Source organism: Megascapheus bottae, chromosome 12, assembly GCF_031878675.1.
Source record: "Megascapheus bottae isolate mThoBot1 chromosome 12, mThoBot2.hap1, whole genome shotgun sequence".
Lineage (NCBI taxonomy): Eukaryota > Metazoa > Chordata > Mammalia > Rodentia > Geomyidae > Megascapheus > Megascapheus bottae.
The window spans coordinates 21,818,213-21,837,800 of NC_143520.1; the positions used below are offsets into that span (position 1 = coordinate 21,818,213).

At 38.0% G+C, this 19,588-nt stretch overlaps 1 protein-coding gene across 9 annotated transcripts in view; it reads right to left on the reverse strand.

The window, feature by feature from the left end:
* Pkp4 (plakophilin 4) overlaps positions 1 to 19,588 on the reverse strand; it is a 219,534-nt gene that overhangs the window by 51,208 nt on the left and 148,738 nt on the right. For 7 of the 9 annotated variants that reach the window (XM_090342791.1, XM_090342790.1, XM_090342789.1 and 4 more), the window contains 3 exons: positions 5,151 to 5,282; positions 4,851 to 5,041; positions 1,169 to 1,718 (listed from right to left, as the gene is read on the reverse strand). In XM_090342791.1, the coding sequence (XP_090198917.1) occupies positions 1,169 to 1,718; positions 4,851 to 5,009 (709 nt within the window). In that variant the 5' untranslated portion in view covers positions 5,010 to 5,041; positions 5,151 to 5,282. The remainder of the gene's footprint in view (positions 1 to 1,168; positions 1,719 to 4,850; positions 5,042 to 5,150; positions 5,283 to 19,588) is intronic. The other 2 variants (XM_090342794.1, XM_090342786.1) reach the window with 1 other exon arrangement.

Sequence of the window (19,588 nt, forward strand, 5' to 3'; positions counted from 1 at the left end):
AGAGAGGGAGAGGGAGAGGGAGAGGGAGAGGGAGAGGGAGAGGGAGAGGGAGAGGGAGAGAGAGAGAGAGAGAGAGAGAGAGAGAGAGAGAGAGAGAGAGAGAGAGAGAGAGACACAAAGCTTTCAGATACTAAGTGAAAACAATGTACAGAATATATCTCTAGTAGTATGCTTTGCTTTCTGCCAGTGCAGATGTACAAATTTATGTCAATGCATACTACTTTTACCTGTGAATACCCTGAAAGACTGAAGCACTCTGGCTAGCCAGGAGTGCTTAAAGGAGATATGGAAGTATCCACCAATCATTTCACATTTTCCTGTACAGTCTTAAGTTTTACCATTCTGGTCATACTACTTTAAGGACAAATTTTGTTTTAGTACAAAGAACCAACTTTTTTTTTTTTTGCCCGTTGTGGGGCTTGAAACTCAGGGCCTGGGTACTATCCTTGGACTTTTCTCAAGGCTAGAGCTCTACCACTTGAGCCACAGCACCACTTCTAGCTTTTTTCTATGTATGTGGTGCGGAAGATTCGAACCAGGGTTTTAATGCATGCTAGGCAAGCACTCCACCAAACTCCCAGCCCCAAAGAACCAACTTTTTATAATTTGTGCGAAACCTTTCCTAACAACAACAACAAGAACAACAAATCAGGAGAGAGCTACCTCCTGGCTGTGTTGTCTTTGATTTAATTCGGAGGGCATGTGAAGAGCTTTGTGCAGTTCCCATGGGAATATCATAATCAAAGCAGGATTTATATGCTAGTCCACATCCCTATGCGCATTTCTTTAGGAATGTTATGTTAAATTAGGTTAATTATAAAACAGCTATTCTCAACCCACATTTTAAGCCTGGCTGGTGAGAAATCTTTTATTAGGAAAAAAAAAAAAAAGAACATTCAGGGTTAAGGATGTGGCCGAGTGGTAGCACTCATGCTTGCACGCAAAGAACCCTTTTCTGAAACAAGTCCAAGCGAGAATAAATAAGCAGCTGGAAATCAAACAAGGGCGTTTTCAGACCTCCTGGGAGGGGCCACTGCCTCTGTCCACAGGCGTTCTGCTGCCCTAAGTGCACCGTTTCCCAGGTAAGCAAGGTAGCAGGTGCGCACGGAGCCAGGCACACCCGGCGCCCACCGCCCGCGGGGCCCGGGGCGGGGGGGCCCGTACTCACCGGTCAGGCTGTCCGGCCGCGGGGGGACCATCCTCTCGTAAATCTCGTAAGGCTGCTGCGCGAATTGCTCCGGGTCGTGAACAGTCCTGGGCAGGGAGGGCCCCAGATGCTGTGGGACGGCGGTCATGGCCGCGCGTTTGGGGGACGACGACCCCACTTGGCCTTGGGTCGGGGAAGCTACTCGAGTCTGTACATCCGTCAGGGTCAGGGGGGACCCCACCCTGGTGGTGGTTTGGTACTGAGGGGTTGGTCCGTTGGGGTTGGAGGTCTGCCGGGAAGTGACTGACCCAATCCTCCGTACAGTGGTCGGGGAGGCGGGTCTCTGCGCGAAGGGCGAGGCGGCCCGTGGAGCAGGCAGCGTGGTGGAGGAGTACGCACCGGGGTTCAGAGGCCGGGGGTCGGTCACTGATGGAGAGCCAAAGCCACTACCCACAGAAGTTCTCAGTGACCCCCGTGAAGGAGACACGCCTGTGCTGACAACATAAGAAGGAGACTGTGCTCTAGATGGAACTGAACTAACTCTTCTCATGGCCCGAGTGGCTACTGATGGCTGATGAGAGGGGGGAGAAAAGAGAACGGGTTTATCCAGGGTTTTGTGTCCGTGGTCATTACAGAAAAAAAAAAAAAAAAAAAAAAGCACAAAGCTCACTATAGCAAGTAAATTCACAATTTATTTTAGGCATCCAAATTTCTTTTCTGCATCATGCTTCAGAGTTTGAGCTTAAAAGTTTTTCCTCATTATGCTTTTCTTAAACATTAAAAAGCAATTGAATCCTAACTTCAGTAAAATGAGGTCTGAAGACATTTAATAGACCTCTTCCCCTTAGGTCTTTACATTTCTTACCCTTATGCCTACGTATTTTTCACAGCATATAGAATGTTTTCTTCTAAGGACTACACATAATTCATGCATGAGAAGGTCACTGGCTTAACATACTTTCTTCTTTATGAGCTAAAGTTTGGCCACGATAGTACATTAAAAAAATTTTTTTTGTGTGGGTTATGGGGCTTAAACTTGGCCTGGGTGCTGTCCCTGAGCTCTTTAGCTCAAGGCTACTGCCCTAACATGGGTCTGGGCTCTTCAGCTCAAGGCTACCTACCTACCCTTGAGCCAAGCCCCACTTCCTGTTTTCTGGAAGTTAATTGGAGATAAGAGTCTCTGGTCCTTTTGTGACCAGGCTGGCTTTAAACCTTGGTCCTCAAATTTCACCCTCCTGAGTAGCTAGGATTACAGGTGTGAGCCATCACGCCCAGCAAAAAAAAAAAAAAAAAAAGTTTATTTTTTAAAAGCAGTCTAAAGTCTTTATGGTTGGCACAAATAACCAAAGAAACAAGTTCTTTCAGTGTGGGATAAAAAATATGAATTTACTTCACAATGTGGCTGTCCAGGTTCCTTAGCCAAATAAGTTTATTCTTCTGAGTAAAATTTTAAAACCTCTTCTAGTCTTTGAGGTCTTAACTTTACCTGGTAGATTTAAAGAAATCAAACAAAGGTACTCCAAAATCCTAGCAACTCAACTGATTCTTGGCCTAGCCTGCTGCCAAAGGCAGAAAAGAAAGCAAATGTGCCTGCCACAAACTATTCTACTCTGAATCTACTCTGCAGACATGACAGGTGTGATACTTCCCTTGATGCGATATCAAAATGAAGAATGAATAGTTGGATGAGAGAAGTAGTAAGGGGAACAGGAATGGGAAAAGTAGGCTGAGAAATGAAATTAGATGATAGGGCTCTGAATGAGACTCGGATCTCTGATTGTATTGATGAAATGATTGTCAGACAACTCCCATCCACCCCCTTTTAGTTGTGGGATGGAGAAGTAGGGATTAGATCTGAATGTTACACATCCTAGGCTATTGTAAGAGGAGGTTTGCTTTCTTTCTAGGTGTCACAAGCAACTCTTTCGAGGCCTCAAGTGTACTTAAAAATTCAAGGATTTGGGGGGCACTAATAGCTATGAAGAAGAGGGGATCTGAGGAAAGAAGTGGATGGTAAAACAGACACTAAAGCAATAGATGGGGTTGAAAACCCATTGACCAGACTACATGGAAATTAAATAATATAAATGCAATATAATTCTTAACCTTTAGGAACAAAAACATCTTAATGTTTGCTTTTTAAAAAAGAGACGTAAGCTGAGTATTGGTGGCTCATGTATGTAATCCTACCAACTCAAGAGGCTGAGAACTGAGGATGTCAGATCAAAGTTAGCTGGGTAGCAAAGTCCACAAGGCTGGTTCCAATAAACAAGGAAAACAACCACTGTGGCTCAAGTGGTAAGCACGAACCTTAGGCAAAAAAGCTCAGAGCAGTGCCCAGGCCATGAGTTCAAGCCAGCAATAATTATGTAAAAAGTCTCATTTTAGGCTTGTGAAAATAGGAATCCACCTTAGTGGATGAATATATGACGTGATCTATCTCAAAACTTCTCATGCATTTCCACCGAAGACCTCTAAAAGAGTATGTGAACAATTTGAGTTTGAGGAGTGGAGCCTGAGGCAACTTGCTAAGAGTAGAAGCATTACCATTGCAGATTAAAAGTCATGCTCTTATCTTTGTTTTTGATTTTTTTGTGGGTCATGGTGCTTGAACTCTGGGCTTGGGCACTGTCCCCGAGCTCTACAGCGCAAGGCTACCGCCCTCCCCCTGGAGCCACAGCCCCACTTTCCCCATTTTCTAGTGATTAATTGGAGACGAGTCTTGTTCTTTAGCGCTCTCCTGACTTTAAACTTTGAACTTCGATCCTCAAATCTCAGCCTCCTGAGTAGCTAGAATTACAGGTGTGAGCCACAATGCCCTCTGCTGCTCTTTTATAAATCAGTTTTGGTGCTAGTAACCCTGGCTTTTCTGTTTTATACCTGAATTGCATTATGTGGAACACAGTGTCTAATGAACTTCTGATTGTATGCTATAGTTTTAGCTCCAAAAGACCCTTCAAGTACTTGAAAAGAGAGAGAGATCTCCTCACTATTTACTATTACACAAGACTCCTGCTGCTATCTTATTCTAGGCTTATGCTGATGAAATGAAGTGAACAGAACTTCCATAAAGACAGAACTAAGGAGTTTGCATAAATATCTATCTGCACTATTACTTTTTTTGGCCTATCAGAAAGCCCTAGCTCAATAGAATGGAGTCCTTCACAGTAACCTACAATATTCTAGTAAAACAAAGAAGTGTGCCTTCAAAGAACAATTCCAGAGATGAAGATCAAAACTTTGGACTAGACTGAATGGACTAAATTTCTTTATGGAAGTATGGAAAGAGTACTCTGTCATCTTGAAATTTCTATAGCATATACAGCTGCAATACTTTTAGGAATTCATAACCTCTCAGAAATGACAACATTCTACTCAGTTCTTTACTCGCTCTGGATTTGACAGGTCAAATGTGTTGCTTCTGAAAAAAAATGACTATGTCTAGGAATATATCAGAATTAACTGGTTAATTAATTAACCATATTAATTATAAGGGGTAAATTAATTGAAGCAAATATATTTTTAGGTTTGTGCAAAAAAAATTCTTAACTGGCCTCAAATATTATAAAAGTTTTTTTGTTTCATCAGAGCCTATTTATAAACTTAAAACTATATACATTACGTTTAGTTTTAATAAAAAAATACCTATAATAAGTATAAACAAGAGAGTAAATTCTTTATATCTTGATTGTGCTTGGCTTACCTGAACTAGTGTTTGTCCTTCAGCTCTTGAATTCCTCACCAGATGATTATGAGTTGATCCTATGAAAGAGTGCTGTTGCCTGCTATCTGCCTTGCTCAGAGTTTGGTTGTTGTGGAAACTCCCTGCTTCTTGGTATCCACTGTCAGAATATGAATTCATTTGTGTTGAACTTCTTGAATTACCCAGTGACCCTGCAGAAATGAAAACAGCAGAAATATCTTTATTATTGACTTCTAAAGTTTGCTTTCAAAAAGAAAATACTCAAGGCAGAACTAGTTCTTAAAATACAATACAACAGACCCTCACTTTCATGAAGAGATGTCTGTTCTGGTGAATAGAGGGCTCCTTGTTCTGGCTCCGTCCTGATGAGATAGTTGTTGGGATGGCCAGTGTCAGAAACTCTAGGCTTGCTTATACCAGTATTTGGCACATCTGTAAGAATAAGTTGAATCAGCTCAATATGTCAATACTACATAAGAACTTATTTTTAAAAGTTTCGATATCAGTAATGTTTTCTAGTCTATGTTAATATATATTTTCACAATAAATAATATAGTTCTCTTGATTCTTAGGTATGCAAACATGTTCCACATACCATATTATTTTTTTCTTGACTAAAATATCTAAATTAACGTGATACATATTAAGTCAAAATCTGAAACGTGATCAACAACCCCCTTGTAAAACTCATTTGTACCCAACATCCTCAAGGAAGATTAAGACTGAGAACAATTACTTAAAATATGGTTTGCTATATCTCAGACTGATAAAATACAGAATTCATGATTCTGAACTTAGTGATCAACCCTTGGAAAGTAAAACAGCCTTTTTATGTTATGCCTGCAATCAAAGAAGCTACACATAATTTTCATAGTTGCTGGAATAGAAACATCTTGCCTCTCAACTATCTACTTAGTTCATTTCTTTAGTCTCTGCCAGACGATATAAAGTAAAAGCTGAGGCTTAGTATTTTTCTTTTATTTTCAACTGGACCATTTGCCATATTGAGTTTGGAGGAGGAGGAGAGGCACAACAAACCAATTTGTCTCCTTTCTCATTGTAAAGTATGTGCTATATACTATGAATTTAGGTGGTATAGAGCATGCTGCATTTTTCCTACTGAAGAAAGGGTTTTCATCTAATATCTAAAACATTTATCTCCTCATGTTCTGGTTATCCCCTCAAGACTTTTATCAGGGTTAACTTTTATAGAACAAACGTCTTTTCAAGAATGCTGCTTCACTCTTATTTCAAAGATTTTGCCAATTCTCTGTCAACATTCTGAGTTCAACACACAAACCTAGGAATCTCAATATTTTCATTGCTCCTTGACTCTGTTTTGTTGGATTCTATTATATGCCAGGCTTAGGGATGAGCAGGTATAAGTGAGTGTGTGTGTGTGTGTGTGTGTGTGTGTGTGTGTGTGTGTGTGTGTGTGTGTGTGTGTGTATCTAGAATGGGAGAACAGAAAAACTTCTCTAGAGGAATTACTTTTACACAAAATCCATTTACCACAAGAAGCCTGGTTTTCTTTTATCATCCCTCTCTAATACAATATAAGCTCAAGGAGGGCAAACGTCTCATTTGTTTGGGGTTGTACACTCAGTGCCTAGGCTGCTGCACTGTATTCAATAAACACTGGTTGAACACACATTTCCAGGAAGAATGGTACCTTCCTTTTTCTGGGTTCACATTCAGGCCTAGTACTGTCCTGTAGCTTTATTGTGTCCAACGAAATTGGGCTTTGGAAGCAAAATAAAATTTTTAGGAACTGCTGTTCAAGTTAAAGATAGGTATGAGGTTTAGAAAAGAACCAGGAAATCATGTTGAACCTTTATCTTGATGTCAGATTCAATCTAAGGTTTTGTTTCCTAGCCTCTAGAAAGACAGCCTGACATTCTTAATGCAGCTTCAACCTGTCTCCTGTCTCATCATTTGACAAAAATACTTGGAGGTGGCAAAGTTCTGAATTCTCAAGTCTGGAATTTTAATAAAGATTTTAGATTGCATGCAGTTTCTCTGGTACATTCTGAAACATGATCTTAGTCACTGCCAGCCTAACACTGGAAAGTGAGCTGCTTGATTTGTAAATCTATTTTGAGTTTCCAGAGGTTTGAACATTCTTATACACCAGTGCTAGAAGGAGTTTTGTTCATGATTAGACAGAATACCGAGTGTGCTAGGCTAGAAGAGTTGCAGGGAACAGCGATGCCACAGAGACTGCAAAGGAACTGGGCCAGGGCGGGGAGGGGGGGGTGGTGGGTGGAGAGAGCACTGCAGGCCAGGCCAGAGGCCCATCCTGTTCCACCTAGGAATGGAGCCTCCCCAGAAGCTAAGGAAACAGCAAGAAATTATAGGTAAAAGCCACACTCATCTTAAGGAGTCACAAACTTGGGAAAATGCTTTGTCTTTAAAAGAAAAAGATGTTCAAACAGTTCCTAGTTTCCATTCAATAAAAGATAAAACCGAAGACACCATAACATCATGAGGTTGACCTGGAAACTCCAACTGCTGTGCAATGTTGGCCCAGGAAAACTATCACCATGGAAACAAAAGCCACTGGAAGTGTGTGTATGCTGCCTTAAAAAAAAAAAAGCAAAACCAGAGCTATTTAGTGCTATTATTTAAATCAGAAGAGACAAAGATATAGCCTAAAAATCTATGCACGAGCAACTGCATCCTTCCAACCAATTAATATTTTCTAGAACTATTCTAGAAAATCTAGAAGCTATGTTCTTTTTAAGTCTTTATAAGGGAATATATAAAACAAACTCAGAGCAGGCACAAATTATAAGATATATGATCCCACACTGCTCACCCTAATAATAAAACTTCACAAAATCAGTATCTGAGAAAACAGAAAAATAAAATTATCCTTAAAACGGTATAACCCTCCACTCTTCACATGTTCCTCTGACTCTGTTATAGTTTTAAATGTAATGTTCCAAGAACCAGAATACAGAAAAGAACACTGCATTTTGGTTGATTAAATACACACACACTCCTCTGTTACCAGAATTCAAAGTGACACTGTAAGGGGCTGGGCTAAGAGATTAGAGGATCTATTTTAAGTACATGTAAGTTAGAACTAAAAAAAGATTTGTTTGATATGAACGAGCAACCAACCAATTTCATCTTATAAATAAGGTCTTCAGTCATTTTCTAAGTCTATAATGGAGCATCACAATGATGAATATCTATAGAGACAAGAAAAATCCTTAAATCTTGAGTATCATCATAAGAAAAGTGGTAGTTTTGCTCTTATTTCTCTGCATTCACAAATTATACATTTAGATGTACAGATGTATGTACATGTAAATAAAATATTACTGATTGTAGAATAGTAGGAGTCACAGAAGTCAATTATGTGCTACTAATGCAATATTCCTCTATGATGAATGCCTTTTACAACCTACCACATGGAAGAGAGGGAAACAGTAGCCAAATTTACCAGGTACAGCCTGAGATGAACCACTTCATGTCTAATGCTATAACTTAGACATAGTTGTCAGATAATTTAGTTTGATTAGGGCAGAAAAATAAGGGGCATTAAAGAAGTAAAAACAAAAAAAGGCAAATGGTATGTGAATGCTACCCTTCCTTTAGTGTACTGAAAATACATGTTTCTTAAAAACAAAATCACAAACATGTATTCTGAGACACCAAAAATATGACATGGGCATTTTCATGCAGTAATTAGTATCTTCCAAGAAAACATGAATCTAAAAATATAGAATTTGAACACTATGCAAAAATTGGACAAATCTCCATCTGTGTCTAAGACTAGGGGATTAATGGAATCCTGGTCCTCTTGCCTGTCACATATTATCTGAATGATCTAATTTCCTATAGATGATTAATCTGAAAAAGTAGAAGAGTCCATATAAGGAAAACATTAGCACATCAGAGAAAATAAAAGTATAGAGATATAAAAATGTAGTGTATTATACACTACAACAAACATAATAAGACGGAATATAATGTGAATTATTATCTTTAATGTGATGTTTATCCTTTAGTATACAAAATGTGCATGAAATCGGCTCAGTAAGTCTTTACAAAGACTTTGAAGTTATTAAAATGGCTCTGCTTTGTTAATCTGTGTGTCTTGCTGTTTATATTGTATGCAGTGAGAAGGTCTGTACTATGTAAAATCACCATGGAAACAGGAACCGGGAGATCAGTAAGGAGATTTTTAGTATATACAACCTTGTGACTGGTTTTTCAAAGGCCAGCACAAAACGCTGTGACTACATGCTGTCTTCTCCTTGTTTGTACCTATTCTAAGTTGCTATAGTGCTTAGATTTACCCTTGTATTAAGATATAGTGTGGGTTTTAGCAGGATTCTTGGGACTGCAATAGTAAATACTATTAAGGCAGATGATACTGTCTTTGACAGTTTCTTCCAACTCTTTAGTTTAATGTTACATTATCATTGATAGAGAATGAATGCTTGGTGAGAACTTACTGCTTGACCATGAGTCTCAGCTTAAGGAGCACAGCCAGGTTTATAGGTTTATATATCTAGGTTTATATTCTTTTAAATATTAATATTGGCCCTAAATATTGATACTCATGCAGAAAATATTATAGTCTTCAGAAATAGAACACAAAGTATGTTCTAGTTCACTCTTCTCAAACATAGTAGTAATATTTTTATAGTTTTAAATTTTTATTGTAAAGGTGATGTAGAAAGGAGTTACCATTACATAAGTTAGGAAATGAATACATTTTATTTTGAAGAGTGTCATTCCTTTCCTCATTCTCTCCCAGTTTTCTAGTTCACTTTATAAACTCTACTCTGAAGATCAACCAGTATTCTCTGATATTTACTTGTCTTCCTTGTTCAGCTTTGTGGTTTCTAGTATAATAGTGAATTTCTTCCGATCACAACAAAGTTACAAAGTATCTTAGTAGTGCCTATCACCAAAGATATCATGTTTATAAATACCTTAAAATTTCTAAATTCTATTCAGTAACATAAAGCCATTAAAATAATTGTCGGGGAGAGAGGGGGGACAGAATAGTTATTTATATAAATAGTTGTCCCCAAATGCCTATGAATTAGGCATTTTTAGTCTGGGTACTATAATACAGTGTCACATTGACCAGAAGAATTTAGATTTTTCTCTGTATAAAGAGGGAAAAGAAGAAGGGAAGAAATATAAAAAGAAATGGATGAAGATTAACACCTGCACATTAACAGCCCCTGGCTCTTGTTTCTTACCAAGAAAGCTGGGGGGGGGGGGGAAGTAAGGATCCAGCTGTGGTGGGTCTATAGCTGTAATGTGAAAGCTTTAGAGTTTGAGGCAAGGGGATCTTGGCTGTGGAGCTAGACTAGATAATATAGGAAGAACAGTAATCTGTGCTATGAGAAGGCTGAGATCAGGAGAATCACAATTTGAAGATAGCCTGAGCAAAAGAGTTCATGAGATCAACATATTGATTAATAAGATACTTGGTGTGTAGCCAGGAATTGTTGGCTCACACCTATAATCCTAGCAATTTAGGAGGCTGAGATCAAGATCATGGTTCAAAGCCAGTCCTGGTGCTAAAGTCCACGAGACTTTGACCTCCAATTAACCACCAGAAAACTGGAAGTGGTGCTGTGGCTTAAGTAGTAGGATGGTAGCCTTGAGCTGAAGAACTCAGGGATAGTGCCCAGGACCTAGGTTCAAGCCCTAGGACCAAGCAACAACAAAAGATACTAGGTATGGTGGTGTGCACCTGTCATTCCAGGAGTATAAAAATGGTAACAGGCAGGGTGCTAGTGGCTCACACCTGTAATTCTAGCTACTTGAGAGGCTGAGATCTGAGGGTTGCAGTTGAAAGCTAGACTAGGCACAAAAGTCTGTGAGACTTCGGTTCAAGCCCCAGGACTGTCAGCGGCAGCAGCAGAAGCAGCAGCAGCAACAACAACAACAACAACAACAACAACAACAAACTTGAGAGTCATGGCTTAAGTGATAGTGCCTTGTAATTGTCTGGCAGAAGCTCTAAGCCCAGTTCAGTTAAAAAAAAAAATCAGGAAGCTCATTGTAATGTACAGAGATTAACACTCTAAAGTAATTTTCAAAGACATTCTTTTGGGAGAGAAAATGTTAGAGCTCATAGAAATAGGAACATCTGACATTGGGAAATATAAGATATTGTAGATATCTTTTATTATGAAACAAGACCAACTTGAAGCTATAAAGAATGATATTCATTATCAAAAAAAATAAATGGTTACTTTGAAATATAGTTTTTCTATAATTTTCTTCTGGCTACTGTTTTGAGTAAATTTTATTGAGATAAAGCAAAATGTATACTAAAGAGCAACAGAATAAATGGTAGAATTGTAAGTTGCAGTCTTCCTGATACAATTATAAATGGAAGAACTAAGGTTTTACGTGTTGAGGAAATGGGAAGAAAATCCATAAAGTTCTCAGGCTTATCAATTTAAATATCTGACATGTTTGTAACAAACATAATGTTCAAATTTGCAAAGTTATCAATTTTCACAAAAAATACTAACTCAGAATATTATGCTTTAGAGACCTGTTCATACATCATATATAAGACCTCTGTGTTAAAGCAAAATGTTAGGACACAAGATCTGGGTATGTAGCTGAGGGTGGCCTCAAACTGAATCCTGACTCAACCTCTTGAGAACTAAAACTATAAGCCTATACCACCATACCTGGATCATTTAAACATTTTGATTAAATTCCAAGTATAGGTTGATTTCTAGTCATCACAAGAACTAATCAAATAACAGGATGGTCAGGGATATGCTAAACTCTCCATGGATTGCTATAATTCAACTAACACTTGATAATAGCATCTTTAATTTTATTCTGTTTAATCTGTCCACAGACTTAATGATATGAAAGAGTCTGAAACAAATAAATTTTACAGTTTAATAACTTGCTAAAAGTATTCATCAAGACACATAATCTGGCACTCTAGTATCATATTAAGCATAGGAGGAGGAACAGGTGGTACTAGTAATGTCATAATCATTATGCAGCATTGATTTATGAAGTGACGTTATGCCCCATATACAAAGGTAGGCATTCTTATCCAGAGGATTATAATTCTGGAAAACTCAGATACCTAGAGACAATCTTTACCCCCTTTCTAAAGTGATAAAATGAAGAAAAAAAAAGAAACAAAACTAAAACATCTACTCAGAAGAGATTGAAAATTTCCAAACAATGGTAATACTCAGTTAAAAAAAAGTGCACTACCGCCGGGAGTTTGGCCTAGTGGTTAAAGTGCTTGCCTAATATGCACGAAGACCTGGGTTCAATTCCTTGGTACCACATATATAGAAAAAGCCGGAAGTCGTGCTGAGGCTCAAGTGGTAGAGTTCTAGCCTTGAGAAAGTCCAAGGACAGTGCTCAGGCCCTGAGCTCAAGCCCAGGACTGGCAAAAATAAATAAATAAATAAACAAACAAATAAATAAAAAAAATAACTGTGAACATGTGAAAGGGTATCAATGTATGTGAATTAATGCACCTTCTATCTGGCAAATATCATGTAACCCTTCTATTAATTACAATAAAAAATGTATGAAAAAGAAACAAAAATAATACCAACAAGCCAATTCAGCTCCAATGGAGCTAGCAAGGTGCTAGCCTTGAGCAAAAAATGTCCAAGGACAGTGCCCAGGCCCTGAATTCAAGTCCCAGGACTGGCAAAAAAAAAAAAAAAAAGTCTCATGGACTTTCTTTTTCAGGCTGGCTTTGAATCACAATGTTCAGATCTCAGCTTCCTAAATAGCTACATAGGTATAAACTACCAGCACCTGAATAAATTCTACTTGAGTCAAAAAAAAAAAAAAATAAAGTGCACTACCTAGTTGTTGTGGTGGGGGTGGTGGTCTTTTAAGAAAGATATCTTTCTATCTTAATGGTATTACAATGCTGATAAGGAAAAGAAGATGTAAATAACAGAATAAAATATAGTATATGTTGTATTAAGCCAAACTCAAATGTGCCTGTAGACACAGATAAATAGGAGAAAAATGTGGAAGAAAATAACAGCACATGTGTGCACGTGTTTTGATGGTCAATGCATGAAATGTGTGTTACTCAAAATGTATATGTATGTTACTCAAGTTTTTTTTAGATTTTCAAATTGTTGTTCTTTTAAAGCAATAGATGCGTTGCCTTTGTATCAAAGTACTGAAGAGTAAGAAATACCTTTTCATGACCCTGTGGAAACCACAGCAGTGCAGCAGTGCAGCAGTGGCAGGCTGGCTGCTGGGTGTAATCATGTGGCCTGTCAATCCAAGGGAGGTTTAAGAAGTTGGACTCTAAGCTTGGTTTTAAAAGTTCTTATTCTCATGATATTCAGAAGAGAACAGGAGGGAAAGCAGAATTTTTAAAATAGAGTCATTTGTTTATAGTCATGATAAATCAAAACATCCAAAACCTTCAATAACATACTTGGTCTTTTATACATGACTGCTGATCTAATAGTCTACTTATGAATATGTAATATACAATCTCACTTCCTTTTGTATCTCCTTTATAAATCTGCTCTATTTCTACTGATGCATAAAGTGCTCCCATTTAAGTACATGTTTTGTCTTAAGATGAGCTGATGATTTTTTTGTGTGTGTTGCAAATTACTTGCTCCAGATGGAGAAAAACAGAAAGATGAATTGACTTAGGGCTAGGCTATCATCTGTCTTTTATCTTCAGTATTTGTGTATGTGCTTTGTAAGCTCACCCTGGTGGCAGAAACTCCTAGCTATACAATTCAGAAGCAGAGTACACACATGCACCAAATATAAAACCTACTTGTAGGATCTTAAATTTAGTTTAAATGGCCAGCAAGTTAAAAATCACATTTTCATGAATGCTACACAACAAATGAACCTAACTCTGAAGGGAAATTGCTTAGCTTATTTCCTAACTATTGTGTTCTTCCTTTCCTTCCATATTTATTGTCAACCTTTAAAACTCTTAAGTGCGAGTAAGTGCGAGTTACATTGTCTCTTCTATTCATCCAGATCTACTAGATAAATATAGTAACTTCTGGACCAATCAGAATTGTCTTGCACCTTCATTATCTTGTGTCTTTTGTGCACTTGTTTTTTTAGAGACTCCAACCTGTAGTAGCCTCTAGAAAGTTTTACATATAAGAACCACATAAGAACTGTCCCATCACTCAGTTAACATGCATTAACTTACTGAATATTTCTTTTCTAGAAACTCTATTATTAAAACAAAGTGATATCATTAGAAACAACAGCTCTATCTGGTAGGCCTTGATCTATGGTGTGGGGTAATCCTGGTCTAATCTGTAGGGGGAAAGGAGGAATGAGGCTGATTTCCCTCACTTGTTGTTACACACAAACATTATGCAAACACTGGAAACAAACCTGGGCACTGGTGGCTTACACATTCAATCCTAGTTTCTTGGAAGCCTGAGATCTGAGGAATAGGGTTCGAAGCCAGTCAGGGCAGGAGAGTTTATGAGACCCGTACTGCAAATAAACCACCCAAATCTCCTGGAGTTATGGCTTAAAGAGGTAGAGTGCTAGTCTTGGGCTAACCAGCTTGAAAACAGCCCCTAGTTCCTGAGTTCAAGGCTCAGGACCAGCACCAAAACAAACCCTAATAAACAAAACCCTGGCAACATCCCTCAAAATTATAATCTTTCCTGGTCCATCAGAAAAAGTGTGAAATGTTGACTTATAGTAAAGTTCACCTCACAAGATGTGGCTCGATGACTTTAGTAACAACTAGGAATCACTTGACAAAAAAGAACTTCATCTTTGGCTTTGAGGTATAGCTCCCCATCGCCCCCAACCCCCGACAGTCAGCATAACGGACATAGCTATGTCTTATAGATGATGTGCTTGTCATTTCTTAAAAGAGTGCAATCTCCAAAGGTTTCTTTTCATGACACATTCCATCTACTATTTTCTACCATGAAGGGATATATGTAGAATGTATATGGTCACTCTTCTCAGCATCTACTTACTGTTCTAATTGTATTTTTAATGATTGAGTTTCTTTTCTATTCCATTTTCTGAAAAGCTTCCCTAAACTTGGAAGGAATATAAGAAATCTACAAATGTACATGTTATGACAAGTGGAAACTGACACACTACAGAACAGAAACAAGGGAGTAGTCACAGACATTGCCTGTGAGATCTTGTCTTAGCCGAAGACATAGTTGTTAAAAATGGGACTCTAAAGAAAAGACTAAGTTGACAGACTGAGAGTATAGCCTAGGGGTAGAGTGCTTGCCTATCATACATGAAGCCCCGGGTTCGATTCTTCAATAACACATACATAGAAAATGCTAGAAGTGGCACTGTGGCTCCAGTGCCAGAACACTAGTTTTGAGCAAACAATGTCCAAGAGCAGTGCCCAGGATTGGGGGGAAAAAAAAGACAAAGCTGAAATAGATATAAAGCATTAATTTTCCTTCTAATAAAAGACAAGATGTTTAGAAAGCGAATGTGAAACACCATTAAACAAGAAAACACAGAATAATGGAGGAAAAAAAAAGGAGGATAGTGGTAAATCATGAATGATTCAAAACAACTTTGTTACTTCTAGGGAAGCAATGTAGACTTGACCAAATAATAATGTCTGAAAAACTTGGCAATTCTGCCTCACTCCTTGTTAAAATACTGAGAATTTTTATTTTCAAACAGCCTACCATCCCTGGAGAGGTTAAACACTAAATAGCCAACCCAAAAGAAGCCAAGCTAGAGTCTCCTGAACTGAATTATAAAGAAATGAAAATCTTTTCTGCCTTGGGCATCCTAAGTTTATCCTTAGAAAAAGATGCAACAGTAACTTAGCTATTTAGAAACAAAATTTAGCAGCTGGGCTCAGTTTTTGGCACTTGAATAGAATGCAATGTCTTCAAGACAAGTCTTTAAGACATCCTGGGTAGGCCAACATTTCTCCCAGGCCAAGATCAAATCACTGCCTGCTGAACAATTCACCTCCTTGCAGAGAGGATTTTCAAGGGCTTAGCTTCCAAATAAAATGGGTAAAATTTTAAAAAGGGAAGAAAAAAATGTGGAGAAATTGTCTGCAAAAAAATGTTCAAAATATAAAAGAAAAAAGAGAATAACAGATCTTCAATCCTAATGCTTCTTGTATAGTCCTTTTTTACACAGGAAACCATGAAAATGAATATATGAGTCAAAGCCAGGGTAGACAAGACCTTTAAAATTATTCTTACACATTTAAACCACCTATTAAGCAAAAAAAAATGTAGCATACATAGCCAAAGGGAATATAAGTGACTTAAAAATATTTTCCTGATATGGAAATGTGGACATAAAGAGTTTTATCTTGTGTGACTGCTGTTCTTCTGTTCTTCGTGTACTATGCTATTTCTCTTCTCTTTGGTTGCCCTTTGGCTAATCTCATATTGTTACTGTATCTGACTTTGTTATCTGGTATATTGTATATACGTCTATTTGTTTATTTAAAATAGAAAAGGGAAGGGGGAGAAACAAGATGAATGGGAGGGTGTTGGGGGAAGGAAGTGGGGACAAAACCATGAGAAGAGGTATCAATGTGTGAGAAGTAATACACTTACTACATGGCGAATTTAACTATAACCCCTCTATACATTACCACAACGATTAAAAAAATAAAATAAAATACTTTCCTGGATTTTTTTTTTTTTTTTGCCAGTCCTGGGCTTGAGCTCAGGGCCTGAGCACTGTCCTTGGGACTTTCTCAAGGCTAGAGCTCTACCACTTGAGCCTAAGTACCACTTCCAGCTTTTTTCTATATATGTGGTACCAAGGAATTGAACCCGGGTCTTCGTGCATGCTAGGCAAGCACTTTAACTACTAGGCCAAACTCCCAGCCTTTCCTGGATATTTTTAGAAGGATATATGTAAATAAATTAAATTTAGAATTAGAAGGAACATAGTTTTTAAAAAGTAAAAAAAAAAGTGTTATCAAGATAGTTGGTAAGAATAAAATACAGCAAACTTCATCCATGTTTTGTTTGTTTGTTTTGGTCATTGCTTAAAGAATCAAAAACAGAACTAAGCTTATGAAGCAGACATATTTGCCATCAGTGAAAATGAAATGCCATGATCAATGGGATAACAACAAGTGCTGGAGACCATAGGCTGACTTAGTGATGTAAAAATAGTGTAGCAACTTTGGTTGTTTTAAAAAGTGAAACACAGCTACTCTATGACCTAGCAATATACTCTGTACACTTAAAAAATATGAAGATATGCATCCAAAATATATGCATCAATGTCAGAACACTGTTTTTTACAGCTAGAGAAGCAATTAAATGTCTAGCAACTGATTAACTGGAAGAAGTCCTGACACATGTAAAAAGGGGGTGAACTTGCAGACATCGTGCTAAGTGAGAGGCCATATGCTGCATGTCTTAATGTCTAGCACAATCTAATCCACAAAATGTATAATGGTTTGGGCAGACAATGGTGCTGATTAATTAGTATATAAAGAGAAATAGGTGTAATAAACTGTGGTAATGGATATACAGTACTGCAGAACATTAAAAAGCATTAAAATGTACAGTTTAAAGGGCATAAATTGTACAGTATATGAGTTCTATCCTAATAAAATTATTATAATAAAAATAAAGGAAAGGCTAGAAGGGAAACAATAAAATTAAGTTAATGATGGCTGTACTAAATCAGCAGAGAGACCCATAATTCTGTTCAAGGTCCTTTTAGGTTGTAAAGGTCTGAAGGACATTTTGAATGAAATCAAGAATCAAAGAAATGTTGTTGGGAGTTTTAAAAAACACAATTTTTCAAATTTTACAATCTATATGTTGTTCCTAGAATAAAGTATTTACCTCAGTTTCACATTAGACTTAAATATAAAACATAACAAAACAAAATTTTGCCAAGGATTGGGATTCTGGGCACCTAAGAAGAGAGATAAGCAATACCATCCAAAGGCTTAGAATGTAATCATGAATACTTAAGTATTCCTCAGACAGGGTCAAAAAACACTTATTATTCATTCATGCATGCATGTATTCCCCCATTCAGTTGGTGGATTGCCTTTCCTAGCCACAAGGTCTTTGGGGGTACTCTGGTGAATAGGGAAGATGTGGTGCCTGCCCTCAGTAATGACCTTACATGATAACAAAGTAGGGAAATTAGACTGTGTCTCAACTCATTCCTCTGGCAGGTGCAGTCAGATTGCAGGTCGTTCTCACATTACTTCCCAGAAAGAGGCAGCAGCTTTCTATTGGTGTAGGCTGTCCTCCTGAGCCTCAGCTTTGCACTTTCACTCAGTCACCTCTTATCCACAGCTCTTTGAGCCACACAATAAATATTAATTTGCAAGGTCCTATCAGTGTAAGAGTGTCTTCCTGCACATTTGATTAAGGCTTTCTTTAGTAATTACATTTATGAATGCTTACTGAATGGTCTGATGTGCTCACTTTCATCATCTCAAATTCCACATACCCAACACTAGACCTGAGCTGGCTCCTGACTGGCCTTCCAACTCTCACCCTTCAGGTTATTTCAACCTCTCACACTCAAGACTTCAAGGTTAGCATAGTCTCTGTTCATCTCCTCTTAAACCAGTCTAAATCCGAGGAATCACTAATCTATGTTGCATTTACCGGATTCTGCAAAGCCCTTCCAGTTTGGCTTCCCCTCTACCCCGCTCCCTACGCCTGGGCTTTTCTTTCTTTGTCAGTCTCGGGGCTTGAACTCAGTGCCTGGTGCTGTGGTGCTGTCCTTGAGCAATTTTGCTCAAGACTGTGTTCTACCACTTTGAGCCACAGTGTCACTTCTGGTTTTCTGGTGGTTCACAGGAGGTAAAAATCGTATAGACTTTCCTGCAGGGGGTGACTTTGAACCATGATCCTCCAATTTTAGCTTCCTTAGGAGCTAGCTAGGATTACAGGTATGAGCCACTCATTTGTCTTTTGACAATTTTTCCTTCCTCCAGTTCATGACTCTTTTTTTTTCCCTTCTACAAAACATTTTTTTAATTGTAATTAGTAAAAGGGTTACATGATATTTGCCAGATACAAGGTGCATTAATTCACATACATTGATACCCTTTCACATGTCTTGGTACCCATTACCCTCCCCCCCCCCCACAGTTCATGACTCTTGTTTCTCCTGAAGAATGTTTTAAGTTGTCCAAGTTTTTTGCTTTAAGATTTTTTTAGTGTCTCCTCATGACCATTAAGTGAGTCAAAAGTCCCTGAAATCTCTGTAATATGGCTCAATACAGCCCTTTAAGCATCTGTAATTTTTACTACCCAAACTAGTAACACTTCTATTGTCTATTCTCCTGTCCAATAACAATGCCCCCTTTAGCCTGGCCAGGTTGTCTCCAGCAGAGCTACGAGAGGGCTGTCTTTTCGTAACAGTGTCCTTTCATAATACTTATTTGGTAGTTGGTCACATACTCCATGGCTCATCTTTCCTTGATGTTAGTAAGTCTTATTAGGTAGCTTTTCAAATGTTTTTGGGTGCATGAGCAGTTTTGTATAAACTCTACATTTCTTTTTTTTTTTCATAATATAATTTTTTTATTGTAATTAGTAAAAGGGTTACATGATATTTGCCAGATGGAAGGTGCATTAATTCACATACATTGATACCCTTTCACATGTCTTGGTACCCATTTCCCTCCCTCCCCCACCCCCCACCCGTCTTGGTTTTCCCCCCTTCCCTATCAAATTTCAAATATCCAAATACAAATAAATTCAATATATCAGATAACAAAGTGAGATACTATA